The 23,829-nt window shown below is 41.3% G+C and overlaps 1 protein-coding gene across 3 annotated transcripts in view; it reads left to right on the top strand.

Annotated features, from left to right (window-relative positions):
* LOC125452182 (protein FAM149A-like) overlaps positions 1 to 16,944 on the top strand; it is a 105,315-nt gene extending 88,371 nt beyond the window's left edge. Inside the window, exons 10-16 of one of the 3 annotated variants that reach the window (XM_048530283.2) lie at positions 1,051 to 1,278; positions 2,446 to 2,550; positions 4,398 to 4,521; positions 5,363 to 5,488; positions 8,617 to 8,695; positions 13,394 to 13,540; positions 14,716 to 16,944. In XM_048530283.2, the coding sequence (XP_048386240.2) occupies positions 1,051 to 1,278; positions 2,446 to 2,550; positions 4,398 to 4,521; positions 5,363 to 5,488; positions 8,617 to 8,695; positions 13,394 to 13,540; positions 14,716 to 14,795 (889 nt within the window). In that variant the 3' untranslated portion in view covers positions 14,796 to 16,944. The remainder of the gene's footprint in view (positions 1 to 1,050; positions 1,279 to 2,445; positions 2,551 to 4,397; positions 4,522 to 5,362; positions 5,489 to 8,616; positions 8,696 to 13,393; positions 13,541 to 14,715) is intronic. The other 2 variants (XM_048530301.2, XM_048530292.2) reach the window with 2 other exon arrangements.
* Positions 16,945 to 23,829: the final 6,885 nt, after the last annotated feature.

The raw sequence follows: 23,829 nt of genomic DNA, 5'->3' as shown, positions 1-23,829 counted from the left end.
TTACTATTCTGTGCACCAAATTCACAGTAGCCCCTTTACTGTCACTGGGTCAGCAGCCTGGAAATCTCTCCTTAATGGCATCTTGAGTCTGCCTCGACCACATGGACGTTGGCAGATTGCCACTGCCTTCTCTAGGGCAGTCAGGGATGGGCATGAATGTTGGTACATCCAGAGAAGCCTAAATCCCATGAACAAATAAAAATAGAGAATAAGATATGAATTACTTTTCATAATAGAATAGATGGCATTCAGTTGATTAATTGACATACAGAGATAGATGTTACTAAACTCAGGCAGTTGTTGCGGCAACCTTTGCAGACTCAATTTGTTCAGGAAACAATGAGAGGAATTCCGAGCTTTCCAGGAGAAAAGGTAGATCAGTGTTTCGGTTACCATGCTTGACCCTCAAAGGGTTTTGTCAGAAAGGCAGAGACCGAGCTGTGTAGCTTCTGTGTCTCAGCAGCTGTATCCCAACTGAACTCTGTAGAAAATTCAAAACAAAAGTTAGAGTCCTGATAGCCATAAACCCAGGCACATAATTTTCAGTAAATGAGTCAAAATGTTTAGTTTAAGTCATGTGACTTCCAAAAAGTTTTTTTTTGACAAAAAAATGCTCCAATGTGTCCTTTTAGTGATCCCTTTAGAAGTAAATACTGGTCCATGTATCTCCTTAATCTTTAAACATGAATCTGTATAAGAAAATAAAGATATCTTCATAATAAATATCTCTTTGCAATGTCCTAACCACATCAACATTACCTGGTGTTCTTCCTAAATCTTTTTAATTTCAGGCACTGTTAAGAGAAATATGTTAAATTTTCTTAAAATTGGGAATCAAGAGGTGGTAGGGGAAGGGGGCTGGGGAAGTGGCATAGGATACATTCTTGAGGGAAGAATCGGTTAAATTTTGGACAGAGTGGGCCTGAGATGCCCCATGGTACTTTCTTAATATGGATTTTCTTTTAATCTGGATTCATAGGTTCTGCGGGAGCTTTCAGTGTGTGTGTATTGGATGTGATTTGTAATGTCTTCCTTCCCCCCGACCTAAAGGTTTGACCAGAATGAGAAGCAGTTCAGCACAGGCTCCAGTATTTTGTCCACAATACGTAATCGCCTGGGACGGAGTACAGATTATAGTGTTCTATCTGCATCCCGTATCATGCAGGTATCTTCACGAAAGACAGGTTCACAACGTAAGCTGCCATCCCTCAGCTCAGAGCTATTGAAGGCAAAGGCTGCAAATGTCTACAGTGATGAAATTCTTCGAGGAACTAAACTGTAAGGCGCAATTTAAAATAAAAATCTTAGCTTAGGTTTGCAAAATAATTTGTGTGGGTGCAGACAGAATGGCTAGAAGTGAACTGAAAGTTATGATTTGAGCAGTGAATGAAAAGAGTGAATCTCGGATAATTGAAACTTAAAGTTGTTAATTAAACTGTCTGTGAGAATGCTTAAATCTAATTGGCTGATTAGCGAGCTCACTACCTGCTTTGTTGCTGAAAGCCATTGATCTTGTCCTGATGGTACAAAATTTGACCTGACATTTGCCTAAGACCAAGACCCTGCCAAATTTTTATGGGAAGATTTTTATCGTGGCCGTCACGGACTACTGTCCCCTTTGGTAATTGCCACAATTGTCAGTCAGGTCATAGCTTGAGTGACCCCTCTTTGCATTTATAAAAATATTGAAGTGAAACAATGAATGCAAATACTTGTTTCCATGAAAAATTAAGATATTGAAGCAAGTCACGATGTGGAGGTGCCAGCTTTGGACTAGGGTGGACAAGGTCAGAAGTCACACAACACCAGGTTGTAGTCCAACGGGTTTATTTGAAATCACAAGCTTGTGAAGTCAATTGTTGGTCTATAATCTGGCGTTGTGTGACTTCTGACCTTCTCTCTTATTGGCTGTACTTTTGTTAAAAGTACTGAATAGATCAGCCAACACTTGAAACTTTTTTTGCATATTTCATACTTGCATCTGTCCTGAGGTTTCCCCATAGTGGACACTGGGTAAATTTGGCATGGAAGGCATAGGGATAAAGGAGTGAAATATCATGGGCTGGCAGGCATAGATGATACATAGGAAGAGTTAGATAAAGAAATAAACTGAATAGTTTGCACATTCAGTTTCATTCAAAGCATAAAACATTATTGAAAGCTATTGGTGTAAACTACCTATGGATCACACAAATGGCTAAAATTACTACCAGAGGGAAAACCTTCATTAAACACTCTAGAAAAAGGACTTCCATTTCCACAACCGAAATCCTTTTGATAATTTCATGAGAATCCTAATCAAGTTGCTACCAGTGGAATTGAAAAAATCTGGTGTTGAAGGAAATTTTCTCATCTAGTCCATTACATCACTGCTCTTAATAAAGATATATCATCATGTAGGAGTCAATTAGATTTACCAAAATAATTTTTCTGCTTATCTTACAGTGCAAACACTTTTTCGACTTACAAGAGTAGTCAGTATGTTGAAAGCACTGCTAAAGTCTCCAGTGGAGTAAGGCACCAATCATATCAACATTTAACACTTAAGAGGTAAGCTTAAATGTTAAGCAGATTGTACCTGTACTGTGATAACAAAGTGTGGAGCTGGATGAACACAGCAGGCCAAGCAGCATCTCAGGAGCACAAAAGCTAACGTTTCGGGCCTAGACCCTTCATCAGAGAGCTAGAGGGTCTAGGTCCGAAACGTCAGCTTTTGTGCTCCTGAGATGCTGCTTGGCCTGCTGTGTTCACCCAGCTCCACACTTTGTTATCTTGGATTCTCCAGCATCTGCAGTTCCCATTATCACTGTACCTGTACTGTGTCCTGATGTGAGAACAGTGAGAACAAATTGGTATAAATCATTACTTAAAGTGTTAGATGAAGGAAAATTAGCCAGAAGAGTTTTGTATAAATTACAGTATGGCCTCAGTTATCCAATCAAATTTTTTTGATTCCTTTATTTTTTTTCATAAACACTTATATAAACAGCTTTTTATTTGGAGCCAATAACTAGAAGGACCACAGCAACAGTGCTGTATACACCAGAAAACCACCTTATGTCACCTGTATGTTGGTAGCTCACACTGCCGGTAGTGTACAAGATAATACTTGATCAGACCACTAGACAGCTTCCACAGGGAAGCCTGAAACACATGTTTGACTGGGTTGTCTGGATAGCTGATTATGCTCATTAAAAACCTGTTGAGATTTAACGAAACTCTTGTGACACTAATGAAAGAAGGCTGATTTGGATTTTCCAGTTACCCTCCAGGTTGCTGAAGGTGCCAAAAGCTCCTGAGGCCCAGTGATGGTGTCAGAAAACTGGGTTCAAATCCCACCTCTCCTAGAGGTATGTCATTATGTGTCTGAACAGGTTGATCTAAAAAAAATTAAATGGGGTCATTGTAGACCTAATGCTGCAGAGTTAAAATGGTGGGGACTGTTTCGGGGTGATCAACTGTTAAGAAACTATCTACAACGTGAACTGTAGAAATTTGCCAAAGATCCTTCCTACCTTTCAAGCCCATGACCACATCTACCTAAAAGGACAAGGGAATAAGATGCACCTGCAAGATCCCGCCACCACCACCAACCACCCCCCCCCCCCCCCCCCCCCCCCGCCCCGACACAATTCCAGGAAATCACCATCCCGGCTTGGAAAAATACTACCGCTCCTTCACTGTCCTTAGGTCAAAATTTTGGAATTTGCTCTCGTGCCAACGTGTGGCTCAACTTACAGCACATAGACTGAAGTGTTTCAAGAAGGCAGCTCACTGCTACCTTCTCCAGGGCAACTACAAATGGGCAATAAATGCTGGAGCAGCCAGCAACACTGACATCCGACATGTGAATACAAAAATAAAAGATTTTTAAAATTTTTTTGCATGTGGCTGCTAAAGCTATTCTCATTAATGTTGTCTTTGTCCATTCTAACAAATATTATTGTATATCAGTGACTATCAATAAGTACTGTAGTGGCAAGTACAGCTGAAAGTTAAACAACTTAGTGCTGTACAAACATCCTGTTTGAACTTGAGTAATTTGTAATATTTTTAAATAGTCAAACTCAGACATATTGTTTCATGGGCATTCAGCTGATGGATATAAATGATTCAAGTTAGACTGTTCATTGAAAGCCTCTGCAGATTACTTTACATTTCATCGAATAAGATTTCCATACATAATATAAAATTGGACATTCATATTTCAGCATTATATCATTAATCGATTATTGGAAGTGATGTTTTTCCTATGATGATATATAACGATGCTTCTATGGTGCAGTTTGTGATTACTCATTCATTCAAGTCTTAAATAGCACCCTAACAACATCTGATTGAGAGCAAAGGCAATATTTTTATAAAGCTAAAGAGGCTTTTAATTCTCACCTATTCAGGTACATTGGCACTGATCGGCCATCCTCACCCCCAGTACACACTACTCGTATTAACCAATTACCACCTATTCATACAGAATCAACAGAAGTACAACTTCCCTTACCTGGGTCAAGATATCAACTGGTAAGATGGATGGAGGCCTTGATAGATTCATGTTTTGAGAGTTAAATCTGCATTAATTACCTGAATTTATATGTGTTGGTGCTGGTAAGATTTTGAAGCCAAGTTCTTGGGAGCATAACTTCAGTGACCTGGGGCAGAATTCCCACTTCTGATCACCATCCGTGATCCCTCACATTTAATATTTACAGTGATGCTGCTTTCATATTCAGTATTTACCAGCACTTTGCCTAGGTGTACGCATGGAGAACTACCAATTAATATGTGCTTGTAATAATGAGGAAAAGAAATTTGAAAAAAGAAACTGGCTGGCTTTTTATGCAAGTAATGACTAATCACCAATATTGATTCCTGTTGTCCGTTTTCACGATAAATTTCTCAAACATTCCATAGTGGTACATCTTCTACATTTTTTTACTTTAGTCATTCACGGGATGAGGGCATCACTGGCCAGGCAGCATTTATTATCCATCCGTAATTGCCCAGAGGGCAGTTAAGAGTCAGCCACATTGCTGTGGGTCTGGAGTCACATGTAGGCCAGACCAGGTAAGGATGGCAGTTTCCTTCCCTAAAGGACATTAGTGAACCTGATGGGCTTTTCCCAACAATCAACAGTGGATTCATGGTCATCGTTAGACTCTTAATTCCAGGTATTTATTGAATTCAAATTTCTCCATCTGCCATGGCAGGATTCAAACCCGCGTCCCCAGAATGTTATCTGGGTCTCCAGATTAACAGTCCAGTGATAATGCCACAAGGCCATCACCGCCCTGATATTTACAAACATTAGATTATCATTACTAATCATTCGGTTTAAAATGATACTAAAAACTGTCTTTTACAGAGGGGAAGATTCTCACATAGCAGAGTGTCAAGTGCCACTGGGGAAGGAACAGGCCGACGAACTCTCAGGGAACGACTGATCACAATAGACACTTCTTCACGGCCAAATACTACACATACGTTTCGGGTAGGATCTTTGATGTTATTTTAAATAAATTCCTGAACATAAAAATATTAGTGATATTGGGGTATGAATGCATAGTTTCTTTTTGTATTCTGCAGAAGCTTAAATAGTTTGTATTACATCATTGTATGTTGTGCTAACTATTCCCTAAATGTTGAATTTAGTATTAAGCATGTTCTAGCAAGACACTTAGAAAACGTTATTGGAAATAGCAAGGTCTGACAAACAGCAGGGGATAATGACCAGATGATCGGTCCTTTTTTTAATGTCAACAGGAGGTGAGAATTGGCCAGGACTCTGAAGAATATTCCCTTGCTGCTCTTCAAGATGATGCCATGGTGTTGGTGGGGGTTTGGGAGGAATCTTACAGATCTCACAAGAGTGGGCAATATGGCGTGAGGGACTTTTAGATAAGCACATAAATACACAAGAAATGGAGGACAATAGATCAAGGGCAAGCAGAAGGGATTAGTTTAAATATACATGGTCTGCTCAGATGAGCAGAATGATTACAAATGGAATTTAATTTTGAAAAGTGTAGGCTGATGCATTTTGGGAGAATTAGTAAGGCAAAGGTGTACACAATGAATAGTTGTCCCATCAGAAGTAAAGAAGATCGCAGGACCTTGTTGTTCATATCCTCAGATCCTTGAAGGCAGCCGGTACAATAGTTCAGGTGATTGTGCAGACATATAGGAACCTTGCCTTTATTCATTGAGGCATTGCAAGGGGTCACAGAGATTATGATGGAACTGTACAAGATATTATGCCATAGTAGGAGTGCTTTGTGCAGTTCTAGTCACCACACTAAAAGGAGGACATGATTGCATTAGAAAGAGTGTAGTGGAGATTCCCCAGGACGTTGCCTGGGCTGGAACATCTCAGCTATGACTAGATAGGTTGGTGTTGTTTTGCTTAAAGCAGGGAAGGCTGAGGGGGACCTGATTATGGTGTACAAAGTTATGAGGAGCATGATGAGGGGAGATAGGAAGAAACATTTCCCCTTTGGGTGAGGGTGTGGGTGGGATGCTCTGAGGTTCGGTGTGGACTTATTGGGTCGAAGGGCCTGTTTCCACACTGTATGGAATCTATGTATCTATGTTAGTAGAGGGGCCAGCAATCTGGGATGAAGATTTAAGGAAAAGGGTAGGAGTTTCAGTGTGGATCTAAAGAAGTTTTTTTTCACCCAGAGATATTGGGAACCGACTGCTTGAAAGTATCATAGAGGCAGGAACCAACATAATATTTAAGTATTACAACTTGATCAGATGGGTCATTGGGCTGAGGAGTGGCAGATGGAGTTTAATTTAGATAAATGTAAGATGCTGCATTTTGTAAAGGTAAATCAGGACAAGATTTGTACACTTAATGGTGAGGTCCTGGGGAGTGTTGTTGAACAAAGAGACCTTGAAGTGCAGGCTCATTGTTTCTTGAAAGTAGAGTCCCAGGTAAATAGGATAGTGAAGAAGGCGTTTGCTATGCTTTCCTTGGTTGATCAATGCGCCTAGTATAAGAGTTGGGAGTTATGTTGCAGGTTGTACAGGACATTGGTTAGGCCATGTTTGGAATACTGCATGCAATTCTAGTCTCCCTTCTAGAGGGAGGATGTTGTGTAACATGAAACATGAAAAGATTTTCAAGGATGTTGCCAGGGTTGGAGGATTTGAGCTACAGGGAGAGGCTGACAGGCTGGGGCTATTTACATTGGAGCTTTGGAGGCTGAGGGTGACCTTATGAAGGTTTATAAAATCATGAGGGACAAGGATAGGGCAAATAGACAAGGTCTTTTCCCTGGGGTGGGGGAATCCAAAACTAGAGGGCATAGGTTTAAAGCGAGAGGGTAAAAGTTTAGAAGGGTCCGAAGGGGCAACTTTATCATGCAATGGCGTGGTGCATGTATTGAGCTGCCAGAGGAAATAGTGGAGACTGGTACAATTACAACATTTAAAAGGCATCTGAATGGATATATGAATGGGAAGGGTTTAGAGGGATATGGGCCAAATGCTGGCAAGTGATACTAGACTAATTCGGGATATCTGGTTGGCATAGATGAGTTGGCCTGAAGGTTCTGTTCCCATGCTGTACACCTCTATGACCCTATTTAGATCAACACTTGAAGTGCCATAGCATGCAAAGCTACAATCAGTCCTAGTAAATGGGACTGCAGTAGATGGGTGCTTAATAGCTGATGGCAGAAACAGCTTATTTAGATAAGAAGCAAAGCACACCCTCTCCTCTGCCTCAGAAACATACCTTAAGTATATTCAGGTACAACCTTATTTCACAAGAGTGAATTGTTCTAGTTTCTGTGATTTTTCTCATTCTAGTCTCCTTGCGTGAAAATATAAGTCTGGTTCCTGCAAGTGCAGAATTTTCTGACTGTTTACAATTTCAGTTAGTACAGGACACTCACAGTCAGTAAAGGGGAGAATTTGAGTCTGGGTTTGCATTTAAATCTCAAGTTTCACAATGGACGATCAAATGCCAACTAGTCAGACCATTTTGTTCACTAGTAATAAAGAATGATTAATTTGTCAAACTTTCAGTATTTTGAAGTGTCCAGTCAACATTGATGAGAATCCGGTGCAGAAAATAATGGACAATCAGTGTGTTACATTCATTAAACAACTCCACAACAAAATTCCCATGCTATATGACTCTATGACTGTAAAACAAATGATCTGGTCATTTATCTCTAAGTTCTTGCTATGCACAGATTCTGTGTTGTTTTTCTCAACAAAAGCTGGATGACTACACTTTTAGAAGCACTTCATTACCCAGGGGAGGACTTGGGATGTCATGATGTTGTGAATAGTGGTATGCATAGTTTTTGCACTGAGACAAACATAGTATTCTGATTCCCATTAAAGAGGAAACTTATTAATACAACAATTCAGCCTACCCTAAATTGCTACCTTTAAAACAGTTCAAAGTAGGATCCTGAATATGTGAATATTTTGTTGACAGCACAACATTGCATGGTTCCCATAAACAATTACTGTTTAAAGTCTCTAAAAATGTCTTTGTGAAAAGATAGGAATGGCCCCGTAGTCCATAATTCTATTTAGTAATTTCTGCATTGACATGGAATGACTTCAATGCAATGACTTACAAAATATGTTACATTTCAGTCTGATACACCGTTCAAACGGTCTTTCACACCAATGGACTATACTAGCCATACTCGGACACGGAGAGCTTCCTTTACAGGTAAACAAGCAGCAGTCTGTTTAGCATATTCTACCAGAAACTGGGGAGTATTTCTGTGACCCTGAGAGCATTCTCATTGCAAACTTTTGGAATATAATATCTTCTGGTTGCTAACTGATAACCCCAGCTTGAAAATGCACCTGTGAACTTTGGATTTGACAAAATAAATCTCCATTATAATGGTCACCACTGTTTAATATCCTTCAATATTCAGTTTTGAAGCTTGGAAATGAAGAGTGAGCATTTAGTCTTTTGGTACTCATTGAACAGAAGTCATTGAGAAGGGGAGGAAATATGCCTTTGTACTAATAATGCGCAGATACCAAACATTTTTGTTATTTCAAAACAGGCTCCTTGTAGAGTGAGCAGAATATTTTTTTTAAAAAAAAGATTTTCTGAGCATCCTAAATGAATGGACCAGTCACTGATGTGGAACTGAAAGTATCCCCAGAGATTGCTTAACAATCTTCAGCTGCTTCATTCATGACCTTTGCTCCATCATTAGGTCAGGAGTGGGGATGTTCATCGAGGAGTGCACAATGTTCAGGACCATTCATGACTCCTCAGATACTGAAGAAATCCATGTTCAAATACAACAAAATTTGGACAATATCCAGGCTTAGGCTGACAAATGGAAAATAACATTCACACCTCACAAATGCCAGGAATTGACCATCACCAGTAACAGAGAATGTAACCACTGCTCCTTGACATTCAATGTTGTTACTATCACTGAATCTCCCACTATTAATATCCTGGGAAGTTACCATCGATCAGAAGCACCACTGTACTCCCCACATGAGCACAATAGCTACAAGAGCAGGTCAGAAGCTGGGAATACTGCAGCAAGTAACTCACCTCCTGACTTCCTAAAGTCCGTCCACCATCTAAAAGGCACAAGTTAGGAATGTTATGGAATACTCCTGGCTTGCCTGGATGAGTGCAGCTCCAACAATACCCTAGAAGCCTAGACAAAAGAACTGTTTGATTAGCAATGTGTGCACAAAGCAGTGTATACAGGTACAAGATGCGCTGAAGAAATTCAGCATACTTGCTTAAACAGCATCTTCCATATCCTGACCGCTACCATCTAGCGCACATAAGCAGCAGATACTTGGGAACACCACCACCTGCAAGTTCCCCTCCAAGCCACTCACCATCATGACTTAGAAATATAATCATGTATATGTCTTGTACATTCAGCATCGCTGGATAAAGATTCTGGAACTGCCATCTTAACAGCACTTTCCTTATCCCCACTCCCCCAACCCATGTGAACTGCAGCGGCTCAAGAAGGCAGATCACCACTGCCTTCTCATAGGTGGTTGGGGATGGGAAATAAATGTTTGCCTTGCCAGCAACAACCACATCCTGTGAAAAAAATGTAGGAATATAGATTAATGAACGGAAAATTGCAGCTAATAGATGCTGAGACATTCTTTCTGGGTCAGGAGCACTGTTTTGTAAGAATTTGAAAAGTACCATAACTTGATTTTGTTTGTGGAACTAGATAACTTAGGAACATTTTAAAATGGATTAACTTTCCAGGTTGAGAGTTATATAACCATTTTACATAAAAAAATTAATATAAAAGGAAACGTTTTTATTGAATCTGGTGAATAAAAGATTAATTGTCCAATTATTTCAGAAAATAGAATGCAAATGAATAACATTTAACTTCTAAAGTTTCCAATTGATTGGAACCTGTAAAAATTAATGGAAGGAGACAATGCTAATAGAATCCCATTGTAATACTGTTGCTTCCACATCTCTCGAGAACCTGAAGTAACATACAACAAACATAAATAGTGAATATTTCATTTATCTAGCTGCAGAGCACACAAACCTTAAAAAGCAATATCTCAAAGATTGGTTCTGCTGTATTGCGATCCTATTAGCATGCTCACAATACCTAGTTATTTTGAGACAGAGGATGATATACAAACATCCATAATATGTCATTGTGACAGATTTGGGTGAGTTCAGCTGGCAGTTGCTGTCACCTCACTGCTACCAGTCCTCCCCCAACTTCCACTGGGAGTCCCAGCCAACTGTCCTCTGATGGATCGTGGGCTCATGTGAATGCCCTTCCAGTTCATCAGTCCACAAGTTTAATATGGAGAACATGTACATAGTTGGAACTATAATAACATGTAGTTTGAAGATATGAATAATGTACTTACAATTCAAAAGAAATCAATTCGTGGGTGACACGCCAGTTGTGAGGCCATTGATTGTGACATTTTTAAATTAATTCCTTCAATATTGACGCAGTTTATGCCTCACATCAGTCTATTTTCTTCCTATTAAGAGTCATAAAATTAAGACAGTATCATTTAAATGAAAGGATTGATTAGAATAGGAGAAATAGAAAATTTTTTTTGGACAATGCTATTCTGTGAAACAGTCTTTCTCTGGCTTCTGCATACATCAAATTCACTGAATTGTTACCTGGTATAGAAAAATGTGAATGTAAAGAGAAACCTGAAAGACTGGAGTTGTTTTCATGAGAACAGATTATAGGTAATTTCTGGAGGTGTTTGAAGTTACAAAATGATGGGGCAATCAATAGAAAGATATTACTTGCAGTTAGTGAAGGATTGAGGATCAGAGTGAGCTGGTGGTGGAGGATAATGTCACTGGACTCGCCAAACAGAACCCCAGGGTACAGCAATGTTGAGGGGAATCGAGTGAGTTCAAATCCCAGCATGACAGATCGTGAAATTTAAATTCAATAATATCTGAAATTAAAATCATCTTGATTAGTCTGGCTTTAACTGACAATGTTCTTTAGGGAAAGAAATCAGTCACCCCTTCCTGGTCTGGCCTTCATGTGTCTCCAGACTCTCAGAAACATGGTTGCACTTAACTACCTTCTGAAATGACCCAAGAAGCCATTCAGTTGCTACAAAGCCTGAAGAAGATGCTGACAGAACACATGGCATTGACTTCGGTACAACAGCAAACAGTCCTGCCAACTGTACATATATCTAGGGGTTTCTGCCAAATTGAGAGAGCTGTCCCACAAAATGATCAAGCAATAACTACAGTTGTACGCGCAGAACCACATTTTAAAACAATGTCCCCGACACCACCACCACCATTCCTGATTATGTCTGTCCCCTTAGAGTTGGTAGCACAGTGAAACTGTTGCCCTGGGAATCGTCAACATCGATGCTCAACCCAATGAAGTAGTCAAACATGGGCAAGGAAACCTCTTGCTGATTGCCATGTACCAATGAATCAGTGCTCTTCCTTGTTGAACAGCACTTGGAAGAGGCACTGAGGAGATAAGAGCACAAAATATACTCAGTGTATATGTAATGCCCAGTCTGAAATGTCCATCACTGTGAGGGTCTTGGTTAGTTGCATTGCTGACTGAGCTGGCTGAGCCTGAACATATGTAGTGGATAGCTTGGATTTGCTGCAAGTTAGGAAGGAATCAACAAGTTGGAAAAATGTACTTGCCCTCATCCTCACCAATCTTCCTGTCACAAATTACAATATTGATAGAAGTGATCATTGTAAGGTCCTTGTGGAGACAAAGACTGATCTTCACATTGAGGGTAAGATCCATTGTGCGGTGTGGCACCACTACCCTGCTAAATGGGACAAACGTGGGGCAGATGTAGTGTAACACAAAACTGGGCATTCACATGGAGTTATGGGCCATCAACAGCAGCAACATTTCACAGCACAACAATCTGCAACCTTGTGGCCTAGCATTTCTTCTATTCTACCATTACCATCAAGTTAGGGGATTAACTGTGATCGATGAAGAGTTTAGGAGGGCATGCTTACAAATGAGGTGAAGCAATAATACAGTAAGCGGCATGCAGTGGGCAGAGCTATATTCTTGCACTTGCTGCCCTCGATGTGTCCTCCCTGTGTTGATGGGAAAGGACATACCCAGCGATATTCTTTGGGTATGTCTGGGATATTGTTTGCAATCACGGTATAGTTCTGTGAGAACGAATATGCCAGCCTGCTGCTCGACTAGTCCATGACATAGCTCTGCCAATTTTTGGAACAAATCCCCAGATATTGGTAAGGAGAGCTTTGCAGTGTTGACAGCATTGGGTGCACTGTTGTCTTTGCCAGTGCCCTGGTGAGGCTTGTCTTGTTTCTTTCCCTTTATTAGACTGGAGTGGTAAGGGAACACTGAGGGCCTAGTTAAAAGTCAGCCACATTACTGTGGAACTGGAGTCACATGTAGACAGATTTTCCTTTCCAATACACCATTAGTGAACCAAATGGGTTATTTTTTCATGTTAAATGAAAATCATCAATGATTTCATGGTCACCATTAGACAAGCTTTTAATTACAATTTTGTGAATTGAATTCAAATTTCATCATTCAAATCCATATCCTCCAGAGCATCAGACTGAGTCACTGGATTATTTGTACAGTGACAATACCACTATTCCATCTCCTGCCCTTTGATAATCAAATATTAAGTGCGAACAACACTGGAACTGACAAATTTGGGATTCAAGGGATGTGGAATCAGAGCAAGAGAGGTCATACCAGCCATGATTTTATTGAATGGTGGAGCAGGCTTGAAGGATTACCTTCTTATTTCTTCTCTTATTTCTTATGACCTTGAACAACAATGAATATGAATGGATTAATACAGATTTTACCAAAGGAAGCTAATGCCATTTAATGTTACCGATACTTTAGAATTTTCTTTACAGATCATGCTGGAATTGGTGTGACTGGGATCAGCCTGGGAATTTCTGCCTCCAGCTCTAATTATCCAACAGATTTTGCGCATCAGCATCATCACCAGTTAAACCAGCCACCCATTGAAGGCGATGAGGACGAGTATCGAACAACATGGGGTACAGACATTTTTTTATTTTTATGGTTCCTGTAAAAAGAGGAAAGCTGCAAACTGGTACATTTGGGCTATTTGGTAGCAATCTACTGGGACACTGGGTTATTTAATGAAAAAGCTAGAGTGATCAGGAGAAACTACGGTAATCCTTCAGGGTCTGCCTGGGCCTAACCCCACTATATGTAGGCCACAGCTGTGTAACATGCCTGGTAAGTAAACCCATGTGGGAAGCTTTTGAGTTGGACCGGGGGTTGAGCCTCCGTCAAGCAAAGATATGAAATCTCCTGATCGAAGAACTGGATGTGGTGCAGGAGGGAGCCAGCTGAAAGCCACTCAACTTTCCTTACTTCTGACCTCATGACTTCCAAAACCAGAAACACACTACGTCCAACCCACAAAAGGCTTGGTCTGAGCCTTGATCTTCTGTCATTCTAGGTGTCCTGAAAGCAGCCACAGTCTCATCAATGATGCTGAAGTGTGCAAGAATCTTTGGGTACTGAATAGTTGACAGATCTGAAAGAAACGGTAGATCTGTGACTCAGTGGTTAGCACTGCAGCCTCACAGCACCAGGGATCCGGGTGCGATTCCACCCTGAGGTGACTGTCTGTGTGGAGTCTGCACATTCTCCCTGTGTGTGTATGGGTTTCCTATGGCTGCTCTGGTTTCCTCCCACAATCCAAAGATGTGCTGGCTTGGTGGATTGGCCATGCTAAAATGCCCGTAGTGTTCAGGGATATGCAGGTTAGGTGGATAGGCCAGAGGAAATGCAAGGTTACAGGGATAGGGTAGGAGTGTGGGCCTGGCTGGATGCTCTTCAGGGGATTGGTGTGAACATGATGGGCTGAATGGCCCGCGTCCACGCTGCAGGGATTCTATGATTCTAAAAACAAAAATGCAACTTCTTCGGTTCTGAAGAAAATTAACTTTGCCTTCTCTCCACAAATGAGTTTTTCCAGCTATTTTTGTTTTTGTTTGTGGCCTAATCTATGTTTGATTGGCACAAGAACCAGTACAGTTTGCTTGGAAGCTGCCACACAGGTCCCCAGGTGACTGATGAGACTCCTCTCACTGCCTCAACTGTATTGCTGTTTGTCACTGTCATCAACATTTCAATACAAAAATGGCTTTTTTTTAAAGTAAGCTGTTTTTATTTGGTTGTCTGTCTCTGTCCATTCTAGGCCCACAAGCACATTTCCAATCCAAACCTTTCAATCGTCTTCCTACAAACTCCAGAAGACGACCCCAAGTGGTTTCATAGGTAAAGTCAGTTGAATCGCTGCAGTGTGGAAAGCTGAAGCATTAATGAAGATGGTTTGCTTACATCAGGTCACAAACAGGACTAGCTTCATTAGAAGAAACCATGAAGTGATGAAAGACTCACCATGAAGCATCATTCACTTAATTCTGTTGCGGTGATCGATGGTGTACAGTGTTGTCAGCTGTCTTCCTACTAATTAGTACTGATTAAACTATGCAAAAATGTACCAATTTATAGGTACATACAAGAATATTTGTCAAGGCAGCTTGCAGTGGAAAGCAACATTTCCTGCTATTGTAACTATTGACGTGACACTTTTATTCTGTTGCCCTTAATTGTTCATTACTCCAACATGCTAGTTATACCTCAGTAACCTACTGACAGGCAGCTACTACAAGTATATTCTTTTGCTAATTAAGAAACTGGACAGCTTTAATAACTCCAATCTGTACTGTGAGAGTATTCTTGTTGAATTTAATGTGAGCAAGGCACAGTGAAATAATCAGTTTGCAGACAGGCCATAGAAATGCATTTTATTTCTTTGTAGTTGTGTGCTTCTTTGTAGATTGTCAGTATTTGTCTGAAATGAACATCTGTGGCTAGGGGTGGCATGGCGGCTCAGCGGTTAGCACTGCTGCCTCACGGCACCAGGGACCCAGGCTAAATTCCAACCTCGGACAACTGTCTATATGGAGTTTGCATGTTCTCCCTGTGTCTGTGTGGGTTTCTTCCCACAGTCCAAAGATTTGCAAGTTAAGTGATTTGGCCGTGGAAATCACGCATAGTGCTCGGTATGTGCAGACCGGTTGTATTAGCCGTGGGAAATGCAGGTTTAAGGCTGTATGGATGCTCTTTGGTGGGTCAGTGTGGACTCAATGGGCTTAATGGCCTGCTTCCACGTTGGGGATTCTATGGTATGCTTGTCATCTCTTTACACTTTCATAAGGGTGTAACAAACTTGTTTTATTTTCCTATTTATGTTATTTATAATGCAAAATTGCATTTCACAATCATGTTGAACACACCAGTTCATATATGGTATGCTGTATTCAAGTAATCTATGCAGTGACATGATTAGAGCTCAGAAGCACGAGATGCAGAAATTTTCTCTCTCTAATGTATTCAGGTGTTATGACATTATGCATCTAATACTCCAAACCTAATTCACTATGTCAAATCTTGCTGGTGTGGGCATCTTGTGTCATTGAATTTTTTTGCATTTAATTTGCACCATAACTTTCTGGACACGTGAGCTGATAACTTCCTGGTGAAGGTAACAATGCATCAAATCTGAGTGAATGACAAGGCTGAAGGTATAATCCCTTTACCAATGTGATTCGGGTTGAGAACTGTACAAGAGAGACTTAATCATTGTCATATTCAAGTATAGAAAGAAAAAACAAAATACTAAAAGGATAAGTACTATTTTTTCACCTTTCATCTAATATTGCTTGCAGTAACAAGGCTGAACAATATATATTGGCTCTTTTTGGAGTTGGACAGATTCATTGACATTGCATTAACAATACAGCAATCGTATAAGTCAAAATGTACTTATACTATTGAGTATGAATCCTTGTTCAATGTTAAGTTTAATGGTTAGTTTATTTACACAGCCAGTAAATTAACTATAATCCAGAGAAGCTAAGGACAAGATACCATTTATGTAAACCAATGGCAGGACAGCACATATCAAAACAAAATCAGGAAAATCATAATTCTTGGCATGTCTCTTAGTTCCCTGAATTTGCTGGCTGATTTGTGCATTAATAACAGTATGCATTACGAACACATTGTTCTTTTACCAGAAAGTATTGGTCCATTATTTTGTAAAGTAAATGTTTTTACATATGTAAAGGTATGTTTTGATTGTATTTTAATGCATGAATTTGCCAAATCTTTTATGTTGCTGAGAAGTGTGTGTATTAAATACATTATAGCATAAAATATACTGTTTGTGAAATAGGTGGAATAATACTTAATTAATTTGTATGACATTTTTCTGCATGCCATTTTAACTGAGGCATTTACTTCTAAATAAATGGATTCATACCTGTTCTAGAAGAGCATCCTCATATACAGAAATTCAGTTGTCGCCTATTTTCACAGTAGATTCTAAATTAAAACTGCTTGAAATCTTAAGGAGTTTCATTAAAAGTTTTATTTATAATTTAAAATACTCTTGGTATTTCTGGTATTTTCTCTTTAATTTTATTTTGTACATTAACAACATATCACGAAGCTAAACATTATCTTTTTACTTATTTTCTTCTAATTTGAAAAGTAGGTGTATTTACAAAATAATATTATTTGTCTGTTTATCAATGCAAAGTATATGACATTACTTTGGATAAAATTTGAGAGATATGTTTCTCTTTAGAAAATAAAAGCTTAGTAAATAAACTACCTGCATTCCAGTGCAGTATGGAGGTATTGCTGTTTGAAACGTCCCTCAGATGAAACATTAAACTTTCTCTACTTCAATGAATGCTAGATGTTAAACATCTCAAGATACCATTCAGTGAAAATCAGGGTTTTGTACTAATATCCTGGCCTCTCTCCAAATTATTTTGCTTCAGCAATCCAGCCAATGGATGTTTATAAAAGGTTTTTTAAAAAATTGATACTTTTGCCGTTGTTTTCTACAGTTCATTTGCAAGATCATTTTCAATTTGGCAGACTATTCAGAACATGCGTAGTTTCAAAAATAATTGAACCATGGCCTCTCAAAATAAGGCAAAATATTATTCCCAATTGTTACTTAGTACATCAAATTATATAACTTGTGGAAAATGATCTTAACCATTATTCTAGATGATAAATTATGTGATGATCTGTCGAGGGACTAGTAACTTGCTTTTTATTTGGAGTAAATGACACTTGAGATCCTGAGAATTAAGGGAATAAAGCCACAGTTTTAAATAAAAAATAACATTTCCTGTTTCAGAGATAGTAGGAACTGCAATGCTGGAGAATCTGAGATAACAAGGTATAGAGCTGGAGGAACACAAAAGGCCGAGCAGGAAGGGTGACATTTCGGGCCTAGATACCCATCTCCCTCCCTTTTCTCTGCGTATAAATTGAGGTTTTCATAGCCACCATCAGTTCAAAGGAAGGATCACCAGCTCTGAAACATTAACTCTGTTTATTTCTTCACAGATGCTGCTAGACCTGCTGAGCTTTTCCAGTAATGTTGTTTTTGTTCCTAATTCACAGCATCCGCAGTTCTTTCTGTTTTAATTTAACTTGTCGTTTAAAACAGATACCACAGATCTCTCAACAATTCGCCGAGACATTAGTGATACCGTGTGCTGGCAAATTTTATTAGAACTTTATTTTCTTCATAAGGTATTGCAACTCTTCACTTTCAAAGATCTGGCATTGAAACTCTCTCAAAAACACCTTGCCTGTACTTACTCAATTAATGCTCACAAGTTGGTAGTTCAGTCTTTATACTGTGCATTCCATTGGATTCCCAAGAATGCAGCATCTACCAACAATACCATATTGCAGGAACAGCAGAACCCTGCAGCCCGATGGTATCAATGTGGACTTCACAAGCTTCAAAATTTCCTCTTCCCCCACTGCATTCCAAAACCAGCCCAGCTCGTCCCTGCCTCCCTAACCTGTTCTTCCTCTCACCTATCCCCTCCCCCCACCTCAAGCCGCACCTCCATTTCCTACCTACTAACCTCATCCCACCTCGTTGACCTGTCCATCCTCCCCGAACTGACCTATCCCCTCCCTACCTCCCCACCTATACTCTTCTCTCCACCTATCTTCTCCTCTATCCATCTTCAGTTCGCCTCCCTCTCTCTCCCTATTTATTTCAGAACCCTCTCTGAAGGGTCCAGGCCCGAAACATCAGCTTTTGCGCTCCTGAGATCCTGCTTGGCATGCAGTGTTCATCCAGCTTCACACTGTTATACCATTCCATCTCTTGCCCAGACACCTTGCTTCACTAAGCTGACACTGCCCAGGGTTTCTGAGTTCTCATTTTCCCAGATGGACCTTGCAAATAATGGTTACGGGTTTCCTTCACACCCACACTAATAGGTAACATAAATATGTTTAAATGGTGTCAAACTAATTTAGCCTAATGTAATTTGCAGTTTATATTAAAATGAAATCTGGAGTTAAGACTTTGTGGTTGAGATATGAGCAGGTTTATTCTGAAGGGTTGCAGTCGTGGCGCAGCCCAATTACGAGCAGCTTAAATTGGACCCTTATTAACTGAGTGAGAGAGACCTTTTGTTTTGGGGTATACAAATTCAACTAACTAATTCAGTTCAGCCTTAGGCTGAGTGTTTTCATTTGTTGGGTATGAAAGTATCAAAACCTTTAAAGTTTATCAACCTGATTTACATTAATTTATAATCTACATAAAAGTAAAATTTGCAGTGTAGATTCTGGAGTTGTAAGATTTGGGCAGGTATATTTTCAAGGATTTAGTTGGTGGAGTAGCCTATTTAAGAACTTGCTTAAACGGGATCATCATGAACTGATTCAAATAGACTCTATAAAGTAAGATAACAAAGTGTGTCAGAGATAATGGGAACTGCAGATGCTGGAGAATCCAAGATCACAAAGCGTGAAGCTGCTTGGCCTGCTGTATTCATCCAGCATCTCAGGAGCACAAAAGCTGACGTTTCGGGCCTAGACCCTACTTCCGAGAGGGGGATGGGGAGAGGGTTCTGGAATAAATAGGGAGAGAGGGGGGAGGCGGACCGAAGATGGAGAGAAAAGAAGATATGTGGAGAGGAGAGTATAGGTGGGGAGGTAGGTAGGGGATAGGTCAGTACAGGGAAGACGGACAGGTCAAGAAGGCGGGATGAGGTTAATAGGTAGGAAATGGAGATGTGGCTTGAGGTGGGAGGAAGGGATGGGTGAGAGGAAGAACAGGTTAGGGAGGCAGAGACAGGCTGGGCTGGTTTTGAGATGCAGTGGGGGGAGGGGACGAACTGGGCTGGTTTTGGGATGCGGTGGGGGAAGGGGAGATTTTGAAGCTGGTGAAGTCCACATTGATACCATTGGGCTGCAGGGTTCCCACGCGGAATATGAGTTGCTGTTCCTGCAACCTGCGGGTGGCATCATTGTGGCACTGCAGGAGGCCCATGATGGACATGTCATCTAAAGAATGGGAGGGGGGGAGTTGAAATGGTTCGCGACTGGGAGTTGCAGTTGTTTATTGCAAACCGAGCGGAGGTGTTCTGCAAAGCGGTCCCCAAGCCTCCGCTTGGTTTCCCCAATGTAGAGGAAGCCACACTGGGTACAATGGATACAGTATACCACATTGGCAGATGTGCAGGTGAACCTCTGCTTCATTTGGAAAGTCATATTGGGGCCTGGGATGGGGGTGAGGGAGGAGGCGTGGGGGCAAGTGTAGCACTTCCTGCGGTTGCAGGGGAAGGTGCCGGGTGTGGTGGGGTTGGAGGGCAGTATGGAGCGAACAAGGGAGTCACCCAGACAGTGGTCTCTCCGCCATCTACAATCCAACCCACCACCCAAGACATTTTTCCATCCCCACCCTTGTCTGCTTTCCGTAGAGACCACTCTCTCCGTGACTTCGTTATTCGCTCCACACTGCCCTCCAACCCCACCACACCTGGTACCTTCCCCTGCAACCGCAGGAAGTGCTACACTTGCCCCCACGCCTCCTCCCTCACCCCCATCCCAGGCCGCAATATGACTTTCCATATGAAGCAGAGGTTCACCTGCACATCTGCCAATGTGGTATACTGTATCCATTGTACCCGGTGTAGCGTCCTCTACATTGGGGAAACCAAGCGAAGGTTTGGAGACCGCTTTGCAGAACACTTCCGCTAAGTTCGTAATAAACAACTGCACCTCCCAGTCGCAAACCATTTCAACTCCCCCTCCCATTCTTTAGATGACATGTCCATCATGGGCCTCCTGCAGTGCCACAATGATGTCACCCAAAGGTTGCAGGAACAGCAACTCATATTCCACTTGTGAACCATGCAGCCCAATGGTATCAATGTGGACTTCACCAGCTTCAAAATCTCCCCTTCCCCCACCGCATCCCAAAACCAGCCCAGTTCGTCCCCTCCCCCCACGGCATCCCACAACCAGGCCAGCCTGTCTCTGCCTCCCTAACCTGTTCTTCCTCTCACCCATCCCTTCCTCCCACCTCAAGCTGCACCTCCATTTCCTACCTAATAAGCTCATCCCACCTCCTTGACCTGTCCGTCTGCCTGGACTGACCTATCCCCTCCCTATCTCCCCACCTATACTCTCCTCTCCACCTGTCTTCTTTTCTCTCCATCTTTGGTCCGCCTCCCCCTCCCTATTTATTCCAGAACCCTCACCCATCCCCCTCTCTGAAGGGTCTAGGCCCGAAATGTCAGCTTTTGTGCTCCTGAGATGCTGCTTGGCCTGCTGTGTTCATCCAGCTTCACACTTTATTATCTTATAACAAAGTGTGTAGCTGGATGAACACAGCAGGCCAAGCAGCATCTCCGAAGGGCCTAGGCCCAAATCATCAGCCTTCCTGCTCGGCCTGCTGTGTTCATCCAGCTTTACATAGATATGATTTTATGGGTTATTGACCAAGTGCAAGAAAATATGATTCATGTAATTTGGTGTATGTGGTCAGCATCAATGAAATGGGCCAAAGGGCCTATTTCTATGTTGTATGACTGTATTGATCCAGGCCATTCAACCCATTGTGTCAGCACCAACCCTTCAAAAGAGCATTATTACCTTGTGCCAATCTCCTACTTTTCCACCATATATTTGCACATCATTTATATCTATATGTTAAAAAAAATTGTGGATACTGGAAGTCAGAAATTACTAATAAAGCTCAGCAGATAGTTGTCAGGGGGACATTTCACTAGATGGTGTCTGGTCACCTCTAGCGAACTGTTTGGTGCTCTGAGGGGTGTTGATTCACTTTCTCTAGTGCACGAACGTTTAAACTGAAGCTCACTTATCCAAATCTTTCTCATGCTGCCAGACCTGCTGGGCTTTTCCAGCAACTTTGTTTTTGTTTATTTATCCAAATAGTGCCTAAGGGAGATGAGGTGACTGTACAAAGTCTTAGTCTGGGAGATGATCCAAAGGTTCCATCAGCCATAAATTGGGAAACACAAACCAGACACATACACCAAACACACCAGGGGACACTAACCCAGGTGGGATTAGTTGAAGAGCACACGTACCCCAACGCCAGGAGTTTCCAACAGGTTGGAGGTGTAATGTGTGTGACAGTTGTAGTCCTGGGGTGTCCTTTTATGGGAATATTGTCTTTACCCAGGAAAACAAAGTGTTTAAAGTGTATTTAAGATTTAAATCTAGTATTAAGGTATGTGCACTGTGTACTATCTACCTGTACGTTGTGACAAGATCCTGGACTTTTCCAATATCTAAACTACTGAGCACAACAGAGCCAGCAGAATGGAAATTTCTGTCCAGGGACTATTGCTCAGACTGGAATTCCATTTTACAACTTCACGCCACTCCTCTGAAAGAACAACCAACTAAGCCTAACAGACTCTAACCCGAGACAGATTTTATACCTTGGGCTAAACAGCACAGACAGCATGGAGCCTACAGAGATACTGAATGTTCAACTTCAATCAAAATCCATTGACACAATTCTTAACAATAAGGATGCTATTTGACTTCAGAAAAGAACATCAAGTATAACTGCCAGCATGATCTCACCTGGGAGACAGCTTTTTGTTCAACAAGCTTCCCTATGAGCTTCCAGTCCTAATGAGCAACTTTGGAATCAAGAAACAGAGGCCGAACAGAGAAGCTGAATTGGGAAGCTAAACCAAGAGCATCATTGGAACAACGGAGATCTGAGCAGTGGTGGGAGGCCAACCAAGTGCTACCTGAACAATAGCTTCCAGACATGGAACTGTTCTGAACCAAGAGAACCGACAGCAAGAACCTTAGCAACTGGGTGCACTTTAAAACTGCGTTTTCCTCCAGTGGTGAGGTGTAACACCAAAGTTCTGACCTAGCTAGCAGGGAGGGGAAAGCAAGTGCTGGCAGTGCTTGGGATTCCAAGCGTCGGAAGTCCAATTAAAAGATTCTGTAATTAATGCTATGTTTAGGTTCCAATAGTGTTTTAATAGATTGGCAAAACATCATGGGCCGATGAGCCTGTACTGTTCTATGTTCTAATCTAGCTGATAGTGTATTTAATAAGATTATTGTCCTCTGTATAGTTAATTTGTATCAATTTCCCTTCCTGTTGCATTTACCTCTATTTCTTGTATTATACTTACCCTTTTGTATTTAAATAAACAGAGAGATTCATTTGCCCTGCAACACCCGTCTCCTGCCTTCTTTACTTCACATTCCCTAAATAAATTGTGTCTAGAACGAGGGATCTGGGGGTGATTTAAAATGACTTACAAATCAGAAAATTACTAATTGGAAGCCAGAACCCTACATTTCAACACTGGTTGTAGCTAGCGGGGGGTTTGTGTGTGTTTGTGTGTGTGTGTGTGTTTGTGTGTGTGTGTGTGTGTGTGTGTGTGAGAGAGAGATATAAGGTGGAGTTGGAGCTCAGAGAGGCTGAGAAACAATTGCACAGAGAGAAAAGGGTAAAAGTCAGTATGGGAGAATGTATACCTGCTACTGGGGACTGCTGGTGGCTGACAATGGGTTGTTTGCAATAGAAGTCTATGTGCTGAGGTGTAATGTGGGGGTTGGGGTAAGAATATGGGAGGAGATTCTCAGGCCCTAAAATTTTTAAATTTGATACGGTCCAGAAGACTGCAGAAATCTGGAGTGAAAAATGAGGTGCTATCAGTGAGCCTGGTAGGAACACTGTAGCAAGTCTCAGACAGATGTTGGGCAAGGAACACAGTGGTGTGTTGAAATGGAAGGGGCAGCTGAAAGCTCAGAGATTGTAGTAACAGCCGATGCTGGAGAATCTGAGATAACACGGTGTGAAACTGGATGAACACAGCGGGCCAGGCAGCATCAGAGAAGTAGGAAAGCTGACGTTTCGGGTCTAGACCCTTCTTCAGAAGTGGGGTGGGGAAGGAGATTC

This window comes from Stegostoma tigrinum, chromosome 1, assembly GCF_030684315.1.
Source record: "Stegostoma tigrinum isolate sSteTig4 chromosome 1, sSteTig4.hap1, whole genome shotgun sequence".
NCBI classification, from domain to species: Eukaryota; Metazoa; Chordata; class Chondrichthyes; order Orectolobiformes; family Stegostomatidae; genus Stegostoma; species Stegostoma tigrinum.
This window is presented reverse-complemented; position numbering and strand designations above follow the sequence as displayed.